This window comes from Carassius carassius, chromosome 47 (assembly GCF_963082965.1).
Source record: "Carassius carassius chromosome 47, fCarCar2.1, whole genome shotgun sequence".
Classification (NCBI taxonomy): Eukaryota; Metazoa; Chordata; class Actinopteri; order Cypriniformes; family Cyprinidae; genus Carassius; species Carassius carassius.
In genome coordinates, this window is record NC_081801.1 from 13,930,212 (window position 1) to 13,943,061 (window position 12,850).

At 37.8% G+C, this 12,850-nt stretch overlaps 1 protein-coding gene across 4 annotated transcripts in view; it reads right to left on the reverse strand.

Annotated features, from left to right (window-relative positions):
- The window catches only part of LOC132130347 (ankyrin repeat and KH domain-containing protein 1-like), a 59,896-nt gene extending 47,285 nt beyond the window's left edge, over positions 1–12,611 (reverse strand). For all 4 annotated transcript variants that reach the window (XM_059542038.1, XM_059542037.1, XM_059542036.1 and 1 more), the window contains exon 1: positions 12,158–12,611. In XM_059542038.1, coding sequence (XP_059398021.1) covers positions 12,158–12,433 — 276 coding nt within the window. In that variant the 5' untranslated portion in view covers positions 12,434–12,611. The remainder of the gene's footprint in view (positions 1–12,157) is intronic.
- Positions 12,612–12,850: the final 239 nt, after the last annotated feature.

The window sequence follows — 12,850 nt, forward strand, 5'->3', positions numbered from 1 at the left end:
GATGGATGCAGTTCACTTAATGTATAGCGCAGTCACACGCGCGCCACAGTTACATTTGGAATCATTTTATTTTAAATGCCATAATGTCAGTTGAAAACATTGCAATTGTGTTTTAAAATACAACAACGAGCACCACAAAACCATTTAAAGAGGCGCGTAGAGCGGTCTCCGTGCGGGATAGAAAAGTCAACAAAGTAAAATCTCAAATGTATGGCGCTCTCTCTTCATTTTATAAAATAATCCTTATCACTTCTATTCATTTTATAATCCTTCTAGCATTTTATTCAGACTAAAACCCCCTTTAATTCAAGTGAGAAAGCGTTTTGTGTGTGTGTGTGTGGCTTTTGCACACCCTGTCATGCCAGTGACTGCTGCCTGCAATAGATCCATTTTGCAGCATTATGGTTAACGATTAATAGATAAATTGATTGTTAATTTAAACGACAATCGATTATGGAATTAATCGATATTTTGCATCCCTACTCAAACATTTGTTCAACATTTCAAACATTTCTGCGGCAACACAGAGCACTTTTAATACTCTTTGTACTGGCTAAAGCACATCTGTTTCAATCTATAAGAATAATCAGCCTACACTATCAGTCGAATTTTTTTTTAATGTTTACTATAACATAACTGCTGTCTACTTGAACATATTTGAAAATGTAATTTTTTCCTGTGATCAAAGCTGAATATTCAGCATCATAACTAGAGTTGTTCCGATTCCGATACTAGTATCGGAAATATCACCGATACCACAACAAATTCTGGCATCGGCGAGTACATGAACCCATATACAGATCCGATACCATTTTTTAAACAAGACCTAGTTATGACCGCTAGCTTTGCCTAACCACTGCACGGTTCTTCTTCGCTGCTCAGAATGCATTGCAAACACAGGAAGTTGTGCTGTGTTGTCACAAGCAACCCCTGTTTAGAGCAGCGAAGAAGAAATGAAAACGCATTAGCAGTATGCCCGCTGTTTAGTAGTATTTCAGACTGGACCAACCAGACAGTAAAACGGCGACTAGGGATGCCACAAGTACTGGCACTTCACTACCAAGTCGGTGCTGAAAATTAAAAAAATGTGATGATACCTGCATTTCTGTAGTACCGGTAGTAAGTTACCGACTCCCGAGTATATTCGTTACCCGCAGCTGCATTCAGTCGCTTCCGTGTTAGTCTAAGCACAGGACTCCAGACTGTAGCCGAATATATACTAGTGTCTGTGAATATTAAACTGCAAAATACTATTTAAATATTACTCCTGCAAATTCTACATCTCTGTGGGTGACGGGCACAGATGCGTGGGAGCTCGCTGTTTTGTAGTCTCTGCCGTGTGTCACTATATGAGGACACAAACGCATAAACCGTCACTTCATGAGAATTTACCGTTTCATTTGAGAAAACTGTCATATCAAACACAGACACTCAAAGATCTTCATGGCATGATCTTCGTAGCCTACAGTAGATTTAGCTATGTCTCTATGTAGTAATACCTGAGCCCAGGTATCGGAACATCTCTAATCATTACTCCAGTCTTCAGTGTTACATGAAACAGAAATCATTCTAATATACCAATTTGCTGATTATCAATAATAAAAACAGTTGAGTGATTTTTTTTCAGGATTCCTTGATGAATAGAAAAATCTAAAGATCAGCATTTATCTGAAATAAAGAGCTTTGGTAACGTTATACACTATTCCATTCAAAAGCTTGTCAGTATGATCTTTATTTATTTATTTTTTTTTAAAGATTATAGAAATTAATATTGTTATTTAGCAAGGATGCTTTAAATTGATCAAAGGTGAGAAGTCATTTATAATGTTACAAAAGATTTCTATTTCAGATAAATGTTGTTCTTCTGAAATGTCTATTCATCATAAAAACCTGAAAAAAAAAATTCTACTTGTTTTCAACAATTGTTTTTTGAGCAGCAAAACAGAATATTAGAATGATTTCTGAAGGATCATGTGACTGAAGTTAAAGATATTAATATTAATTAGGTGAGTCCGAGACAATTATTTGACAGTGATTACACATTTCTTGTTTGTATGAAGGCTAAATACAAATAAAAGGTGAACATTAATTTGTGCCATTTTCTTTTCCTAAAATATTATATGTTTACTATTATAGGTGTTGGACTTGGCAAGTTCATTTTTCATAAGTTTGGATGAACAGACATCTGTTGTTTGCATTTTTGGAAGTTTTACGAGGCTTTTTAAAAGTGTGTTCATATCGATATCAGAATAATATTGTATCAACCTAAATTAAGAAATATATTGTGATTGTGAATTTTGGCCATATCGTCCAGCCCTACACGGGGCTATTTCGTTTTCCAGTTGGGCTACAAAAATGCATCACCGCCCTGCCTGATGGGCTATCTTGAATAGTGATATCAAATTTTGAAATTATACAATCCTTTTTGGATAATTCAAATGCAGTGGTTGCCTCTGATTTTAAATGGAGAACAGGCAAAGATTTTGCTTATATGAAAAGATTTCTTTTATTTGTATAGTTTAATTTGGGATTTGTTTTAAAATTTCAAGTTAGTTTTATTTAACATTTTAATTTCACAAAGAAATATGAAGATTTTGGTTGAGAAATAATAAAAGGACACCTTTTCATAATTTGTCTTACATTTCATTTTGTAAAAAAATAAATATAAACTAAGAAATTCGTATTGTGTAATATGTATTGTGAATTGTATCGCATCGTAAGTTTAGTGAAATGTTACATTACTATACGCTACTAGTTTTTGCCAATCATGTTGATTTTCCACAGTACAGTTCAGCAGATCCTTTTTGTTTTTTTATTCGGGCTAGTTAAATTAATATTAGGCAACCAAAACCTGAAGAAGGGATTTTGAAGTATTGCAAACTGTTTTCACAAACTATTACATTTCTTAAAATATTCAGAGTCTAATTTCAGTTCATAGGGCAGACTGACTCACAACACGTGGTGATCTAACAGGAAGTGGAAGCAGAACGCTGGAATTCATGGGAATGCGGGTCCTACCTGAGTATGTCATCAGCTCTGTCTACCTCCACAGACTTTGATACCCTCCCCCTAAATTCCAAACAAATACCAAAAACACTGGGGGTGGGGGGGCACCCATTGCAAGTTATAAAAGGCAACAGACACACCCCTGTATTCCAGACAGGGGGGGAATGACATGCAACTCTGAAATGCAACAGTGTATATAGCTCCTTTCACACTGCACGTTGATCCCAGAAAATTGCCACATTGCATTCTGTGTGAATGCAAACACGTCCCGGTACTGATTCTGGGATTGATCCTGGGTTGGGGACCTAGTAACATTACCGGGTTCAGTCCTGGAACGAGCTCTGTGTGAACAAAAGCAAGAACCAATGCCATAAAGGGTGTGTTGTAGTGATAACGCACGCTATCGTGAGACTCTTTTACTGGGTGTTTCGAAGGCAAATCAACATTTGCAACAAAAAAATGTGCAAACTGTAATTAAGCAGAGATCAGCTAGTAGAAAAAAAAAAACTCCAGAACACTTCTGTATAAAGCTAAACAATATGAGCAAAAATTCATATCTTGGTATTTTTTGGCTGATTTGCAGTATACGGTAGGCTATATCTCTGTATTTTCTATTTGGATTAAACAAAAAAAAGTCGAGGCTGGACGATTTTATCCTCTGTGTACTACGTAGTGCTACACATGCATCAGTAATCAAACACACAGAGCATTGTAACACAGCCAACTAAGAGCGCAAATCACCTACTCCAGTGGTTCCCAAACTGAGGGATCGTGTACAGTCAGCAAATTATTTTGCAAAAGAAACCTCTGCAGGGTGATAGAGACTAGACTGCATAACTGACCCACTTATCATGCAGCCACTTGCCTGATAAGTAAATAATTGAACGCAAAATATTAATTGGACATTTTAATTGACCTCAACATGACTTGGTGTACCCGCTTGAGTGCGCCTTTATCAGTTGTGGTTGTATCAAAAATAGACGACTAGGAGTGAAGAATCAGTTATATTGGGTTAAATAACTCTGACACGAAGGACTATTTAAAATATTCCTAAGAGAATCCTGAAAAAATTGTTTGCTCAAAGATATCAATCAGCACAACTTTTTCCAACATTGATAATGATCACAAATGTTTCTTAAGCAGCATTTTAGAATGATTTCTGAAGGATCGTGTGACACTGAAGACTGGAGTAATGATGCTGAAAATTCAGCTTTGATCAAACTTAAATATTTTGACATACAATATTTAATTTAATTCATAAAGGCCTACCTCATGTTACATGGTTTACACTTTTCAGATCTACGTCCAATACCTCACTTTTTTCTAGTTATAGAAGGTTAAAATATTTTGCCTATAATTAATTATATATATATATATATATATATATATATATAAGTGATGCACCGAAATGAAAATTCTGCGCCGACACCGAAAATTTAGGATGCACTAGGCCGAAAACCGAAACCGAAAATGGCTTCTTTTAAAAACGTATATATATATTGCTTGGATTTAATGGATCTGAATTGAAAAATCACAATATAATAATCAAACTTTTATTAACAGTTACATAACAAAACATAAAATATTTTTTACAATAAATATAAATAATAATTATTCTTCAAGTTTTTTGTTCCATCAAATAAAATAGTTTTTTAAAAATTGTGCAATAAAATCCACAATTTTGGAGATTCTTGCAGAACAAATGTTACATATTGCAACTTTGGTGTCCTCTCGTATAGGGCTGTCACTTTTGTGAAAAAAAAATCCTGTTCGATTTTTGAGACATAGGCAAAGTGTTCAATGAATCGTTAGTAAATTGCCTATATTTGGCGTTGATCCGTTTTTCAACGCCAAATATAGGCAAATCCACCGACAACTAAACAGGCATTAGGGCGAACGTAAAGAGGGCGCTTGAGACGCGCACAAGTCAGCAATGTGGACTGCCATAACATCAATGAAAAACATTACTGAAGGCTACATTGATATTATGCACTAATAGGCTCTGTGTGTGTGTGTGTGTGTATGTGTGTGTGTGTGTGTGTGTCAGAACCTGCAGTTGCTGTGTGACGCGCGTTCGCTGCGAGCGTATAGTGACGAGCTGGACGCGCTGCGAGAGAAGGCCGTTAAAATCGATTCCCTGTTTTCGTTTTCGAAACTTGTGTTGGTTGGTCCGATCGATTGTGCAGCTTTTGGGACAAGCTTTTTTTGATTGTGACAGCCCTTTGACATGCTTAATCTTTGATAGGCAGACGCGTGATAACAGCTCGACCGTGAGTGAAACCTAAGCGCTTGCTCACGGATGGGAGGGGCGGGTGACATTCATTTTCGGTTTACGTTTTCGGCTGTTTTTTTTATTTCGGGCCGAAACCGATAATGCCATTTCGGTCGAAAATTTTCGGCGGCCGAAATTTCGGTGCACCCCTAATAAATATATATATATATTATATATATATATATATATGGGCTGTAGCTATCAAATATTTTAGTAATCGAGTATTCTACCAAAAACTCCATCTATTAATCGAGTAATCAGATAAAATGTGTTTTTGCTTAATTAAAGTGCAATAATAATTATGCAAGAGAAAATAAGACTCCTGAGTCTTGTGACGGTCTCGGAGGGACCGCACGTTCAACATGGACCTTAATACGCACACATACGCTCAAACACACACCGAGACTGTTTGGTGATACAAGAGTTTATTGTAATTATTGATAAGAGAGTGAATGAAATACCTGTAAACTATGTGTATTGTTCCCGTGTAGCGTTTGTCCCATGATTTTTAGAGTCCTGGTAAGAAACAATGGCAGGAATTATTGGTTCCGCTTAGGGTGGGAATCTACCATGTATTAATTGAGCGTGGGGGTTTCAGGGGCAACGTGGCCGAGTTGTTGCTGTGGTGCTGGCCACCAGTATAAATGTAAATGTCTTTGTAATGGAAGGTAGTCTGTGTTTGTTTCTGCAGTGGAGAGTGTGGCCTGAGGGTTGCAGGTATTTTATTCACTCTCTGATCAATAATTACAATAAACTCTTGTATCACCAAACAGTCTCGGTGTGTGTTTGTGCGTATTAACGTCCATGTTGAACGTGCGGTCCCTCCGTGACCGTCACAGGTCTCTTAAAATGAACAACTAGGTTTCCTTTTTTAGAAAAAAAATATTTCTATTTTTTAAATGCATAGAATGCAATGCATACATCAAAAATAAACATTTAATTATTACCCATTGTTTCTCTGTCTGTACTTGTACTGTGAACAATGACAAGAAAGTTGACAGATGAATTAAGTGCATTTAAGTGCCATTCAGTTGGGGTTTTAAATAAAGCATTTTCTGAGATGCACATTAAACATTAAACTAGTGATGCACCGAAATGAAAATTCTGCGCCAAAACTGAAAATTTAGGATGCACTTGGCCGAAAACCGAAACTGAAGCCGAAAATGGCTTCTTTTAAAAACGTATATATATATATTGCTTGGATTTAATGGATCTGAATTGAAAAATCACAATAAATCAAACTATTATAAACAGTTAGCCTACATAACAAAACATAAAATATTTTTTACAATAAATATAAATAATAATTATTCTTCAAGTTTTATGTTCCATCAAATAAAATAGTTTTTTAAAAATTGTGCAAAAAAATCCACAATTTTGGAGATTTTTGCAGAACAAATGTTAGGCTCTGTGTGTGTGTGTGTGTGTGTGTCAGAACCTGCAGTTGCTGTGTGACGCGCGTTCGCTGCGAGCGTATAGTGACGAGCTGGACGCGCTCCGAGAGAAGGCCGTTAAAATCGATTCCCTGTTTTCGTTTTCGAAACTTGTGTTGGTTGGTCCGATCGATTGTGCAGCTTTTGGGACAAGCTTTTTTTGATTGTGACAGCCCTTAGACATGCTTAATCTTTGATAGGCAGACGCGTGATAACAGCTCGACCGTGAGTGAAACCTAAGCGCTTGCTCACGGATGGGAGGGGCGGGTGACATTCATTTTCGGTTTACGTTTTCGGCTGTTTTTTTTATTTCGGCCCGAAACCGATAATGCCATTTCGGCCGAAAATTTTCGGTGGCCAAAATTTCGGTGCACCCCTACATTAAACACATAAAACATTAATTTAATTTATCTTTTAATTATTGATTATTAACTTAACTTTTTGGTAAACAAATGGCATTTACTATTAAATATAAAACATGGAAGAAATGTTGTGTGATTAAACCTAAAAAAAAAAAAAAATTTTTGATTGTTTTTTTTTTTTTAGTGGTAGGCTATGTACATTCTGCTGAACAATAGTCTTTAACCGGACTTTTATTTTGATGGGTTGACGTACCTTTACAGTTCTGTGTATGTGATGTGACGCTAGTTTTACTCAAATCAAACGGTCAAATGCTCATGAAGTGACTGTCAAAGCAGTTCTGGAGATGTTGTTCATGTGTTTACGTCCTTAGTGAGACAGCAGACGCTAAAATCACCGGAGCGCCACGCGCGCTTTAGTGTGTTAATAAAGGAAGACGCACTTCTGCTCCATTCATTAACAGAGACACGCAGAACATGCAGGATTCATATTTAAATAGACCGTTCCGGCTTAATATTTACAGATATTAGTCCATATCGTGATTTGATGTAAGTGCAATCACCTATTTTTGATTAATTCATTCAAAATTTGGCAAATTCCGTGCCATTCCGCGTTTAACTGTAAATTCCGTTTTTATGACTGGATTCCGCGATTCCCTCCGCGTTTTCTGCGTCACGGAAATCATAGGGCCCTAGTTGTGGTATGCCAGCTCTATCTTGCAATGGACACACCACGACACGCCACGTTATTGGTATTGGGGTTGCTTCAAACCGCGGACATGAAAAACATTTGCAGACTTGGCAACACTGGTTCAGGTGGAGCGGCAGTTACTACACAGAGCCGTAGTCTACCGACAACTAACACAAAATCGTTTTCAAAATCGACAAAGAATCGCCTGCGATTTTAACATCGATTTTGTGTAGATTGTCAGTGAATTACGGCTCGGTGTATTAAATGCCAACCGGTGTTGCCAAGTCTGTGGTTGTTTTTCATGTCCGCGGGTCAAATTGACCCCAATAAAAATAACGTGATATTTAGCCCCTAAAATGCAAATTTTACCAAGGCAACCCTGCTAAAAAACTTATATTTTAACCCCGGGAAGCAATTTTTTATCGGGGAACCTTCTGGAAGCGCGATTGGGCTAGTTTTGGACTAGTTTTGAGAAGCAACTGGGCAGGACAACCCTGGTCTGAACGCACGTGCTGGAGATATACTTCTAATTACAGGAGCATCTTTACTGATGAGATGTGCATGAAAATCGCATTCGATTTTTTGCACAGCCCTAATATATATTTATTTATTTTTATTTTTTTTAGGGGTGACCCCAAATAGTCGACGATTCGATGCTTCGATTCGAGGAGCCTGATTCGACTACCAATCTCACAGTCGAATATTCGTGGGCTATTATGATTATGCCATTCTGTCTATATGGGGAAGCTCAAATGTCTAATTTCACATAGCGGTTTCCTATAATATTTTTAATATGCAGCCTATTATGATAAAGCAGTGAATAAGAATCTGAAAAGAAAGAAGCTTTAAATAAATATTTTAAAGTGCGTGAATAAATCCAACCACCCCTACAGATTTGTGTTTCACTTTCCATAATCCGGGACTGACAGAGGAGCATCTTGGCGGCAGGGATTTAAAACTTTAACAAGACTCAAACTGACACAGGCAGAGACTGGATATTTTCAAACAGGTAGGGTACAAGGGATTTCAAAATGTTACCATTAATAGATGTGTGAACGGGACATTTTAAAAAATCCCGGTAAATATGTTCTGGCAATCATATCATTTTTATGGTGTTTACATAGGTCCGCTGCTTTATAATTAGCTTTTCTATACAGTATGTAGTAAATATGTGCTAGATGGACATCTTTGACCATTGCGCGTCGCAGCTTTTTGCAGCGCTTCTCCATTCATCAGGGCTGCGACTCCGCAATTGGATACTATGTGCGTCTCGTGTTTATAAGAGCAATACATTCTGACTGGCTAGTAATGTTAGTTTGGTTGAGAGTGAAAGCTGCTCCTCTCATACCATTGGTAGGGGAACTCTTGGACTCGAAAGTGATATTCAACAAGATTTATTTTATTTATTTTTTTGCAGCCAAACGCTGCACGCCTGAAATCCAGCACTGTGCTGGAGAACTTTAGGAACTGAATATAATATCAATATCGCCTGGGCAGTGTAAAATATTGTGATATGAATTTTAGCTCATATCAGCCACCCCTAGCATGTAGGCATATATTATATGCAAAAAAGGGTTAAAATCCTATTACATTGTAACATTGCAATGTAAAATCTAAGTAATCCTTTTAAAGCAGAAGTTAAAGTTATTAAACTAAAAATGAATAAAAAGCACAGACTAATTGAGTAAAAAGGCTATTTTGATTACCCCATTACACTTTACAGTTAGTGCTATCATACAAATACACTAACTTGTAGGTTTAAAAATCTACATGCGTCACATTTATTGTCCAACTACAAATATTTCAGCAAAATGTATATTTTAGTCAGTTATTGCAATCCTATTTTATTGAGCTCTGTCTGTTTGGCGCACATGTATGCGGCGATGCTCGTTCTAAACGAAGTCTGTGGAGTTTAGCGAAGAATCGCAAAGCAAAAGCTCATGCACTTTTGACAGAAAAACTGAAATTTTCCATGAGTTTTTTAACGTACAGATGGAGAATTTACAATTTACACAAGCCATTTTGAACTGAAACTACAAACTATAGGCTACTAGGAGAGAAAGAAAACAGAGACATTTAAATGCAAAACAAACTATTAAAAAAATGCTATTATTGGTTGAACTCTTCATCTTTTTCTGTTGATTGTTTTGAATACTGTGCGTGGACAGGCGTGTCACTACATTTTTGCATAGTTTAGAGTGACAAGTCCAAATGACACTTTCAGTGGTGCTTCAAAGATCTCGAAACGATCCCAACTGAGGAATAATGGTCTTGTCTAACGAATTAATTGGTCATTTTCTGAAAAAATGTATATACTTTTTAACCACAAATACTTCTCTTGCGATCTCATGCATTACGTAGCCATGTTGGAAAGGTCATGTGTGATGAACGCAGAAGATCTGATTTTTACAAGTGTTGCAAAGCGAAAGGTGTCAAACACCTTTACAAAAAAAAAGGTAAAACAGTGATTTCAGATGATTTTAAAGTTGGAGGAGAAAGTGAAATGGAGGTTTCACTCTACGCTACCTTTATGAACCGTAGTACACAGATGAAGAGCTAACCGAGTGTGACGTTTACAACATGATTGCATATAATGCGTGAAGTCGCTCATGCACAGAGCAAGTGTAGGATGAGCATTTGTGGTTAAAAAGAATATACATTTTTAGAAAATTACTAATTGTTTCACTAGATAAGACCCTTATTCGTTGGCTGGGATAGTGTAGAGTCCTTTGAAGCTGCAATTTGGAAGTTCAAACATTTGAGCACCATAGAAGTCTATTATATGGAAAAAATCCTGGAATGTTTTACTCATAAAAATGTATTTCTTTGTAATTTAAGAAAGAATGACATAAACATCTTGGATGACATGGGGGGTGAGTAAATTATTGGGAAATAGTGACCTAATCCTTTAAACATTATAAGGTCAGAACATCTTTAAAAAAAAAAAAGATTAAAAAAACAAGCTTATGCATGGATAAAGTGTTCATAATGCGTAAAAAAAAGGGGAAGTCAATTTGGTATTTGCATGCCACAGAGCAACCTAAAAAAAAAAAAAAAACTTAAAACATTTTATTTCATGTTATGTCAGTTGTCTTGTATTTGACCCATTGCTCATAAATAGAGTATTGACTTGTCTTCAGTTTGAGAATGTTTTACTTCGGTTAGGCTAGTATTTGGTTTTGCTAGGACATCGAAACTGTCATTAAGAATAATTTTAATTCCACCTAAAATATTGTAAATAACCTTTTTTATATGCAAAAAGAACTAGATTGTGATATGTTATCATGAAATAAAATTACTCATATGATGATTGCTTTTGGTCATATCACCCACCCATGTAAGTATGCATTCATTTTTCAGCATCCAACAACCCACAGGAAAACGCCAGTCATGTGTCAACAAAAGTTAATCTTGTTTGACCATCACAAAATATTGGATAAAATGGAAGTAAACCCTTGATTCTGCAAATTGCCGCAGTTTAAAAAAAAACAACTTTCTAAGTGGGATTAAGAATTAAACATCTACAGGACCCAACAGGCGCATCTGCATGTACAACAAACCCGCATGACAAGTCTCCCCGGAGCCCAGCGACACACTTCATAATCATGATGGCAAATAAATGTTCCACTGACACAGAGGAAGAAAAATCTAAACTTTAAAGCTTGTCGTTTTAACATTTGCGTCACATTAAATTTCAGAAGCAGAAGAGGAGATACATTTACTGAAGCACGAGTAATAATAGACACTCAGATTAATGTGAACGTTGTAACATCTTGCACCAACACACAAATCTGACACAGATGTCAGATCCCAAGTTTACCAACACAGTGCAAAGGCCTGGCAGGGTACCGTCACGCAGATAAGCTTTGCTCAAAAGCTAATATTTAGTTACGAACCCAGATCCACTTAGCTTCTCGGCTAACTACAATTCTAACTTAGATCCTTCAAAATGACTGTCACTGAGACGCGACATGTGTTACACTTTAAAGGGTGTAAACTGAAGTGCCAAATAGCTAAACGCGGTGAAATGATTTCGTGATGGCTAACTAGCAGAGGACGGCGTTGCCCCCTGATGTTCTCTTTAGGCCCAAATCGCAGCCTTAGTCTCTGAGCCCGTGCTAAGCTAAGCTAACTCGCCAGAATTTGAGCTATTTAGAAACGATAACTGGCAACGTGGGTCAGGAGAAACGCACTTATGGCTGCAAACGGCGATCCGAACAAGAGTGTTGTTGTGTACATGTTGCCAAGAATGGGACGTGATAAATCTGTCTCTTTTAGATAAGGTGTTAAATTGCAGGGTTTTGGTGGGTTGGGAATGAAGCCTATTAAGGCTAGCGTTAGAGTTAGCATGTCAGCTAGCGCACACACACTTTGCTGCTGGCGGACTCGCTCTCACCTCAGACACCTCATCCTCGTCGCTGCCGGATCCGGGGCCTGACGACAGCACCGCGGCCGCTGTGAGCTTGAAATCAAGTCTGTCTGTTGTGGGCCCGCCAGCCTCGCCGAACAAGCGGACTTTCTTGCCACCGACGCCGATCCCGAGGCCCCCGAGTCCGGCTCCTGGTGTAGCTCCAACCCCCATCCCTAACGCAGGGGAACGCGGAGTCACCGAGTCAATCTCGTCCTCGAAGCCGTCCGTCAGCATTGCCGTCCCGGCTACTGCATCCTGCATACTTTACGAAATGATACGTCTGTTTGTGAAGGTAATGTTGTCTCTTCACTTCCTCTGGGGTTATACTGTTATAAAATATATACGTTTTACTTCAGAAAAATCCTCAAACTCTCCTGAAGCGAGAAGAGAATCTCTTTCCCCCAAGCCATTAACTTTCTAACAACCTACCCTTACTTCGGTCCATTTGCGTATTGTCCCGCCCCTTTTCAAAATATGCAAAGGCCATTGGGCATGAGAGTTAAGTAATGGAACCCGATTGGCTGCAACATACGCTACTCGAGCGAAAACACGCGACGTCAAGGTTGGTTTACAAGAGGGCTTTAAGATTTGACGTCAGGAAACATCGTTCAGTAAAGACGATTGGACCCGGGCACGCTCGTCACTAACACCCGCCCACTCGATACGCCTATTTTGACG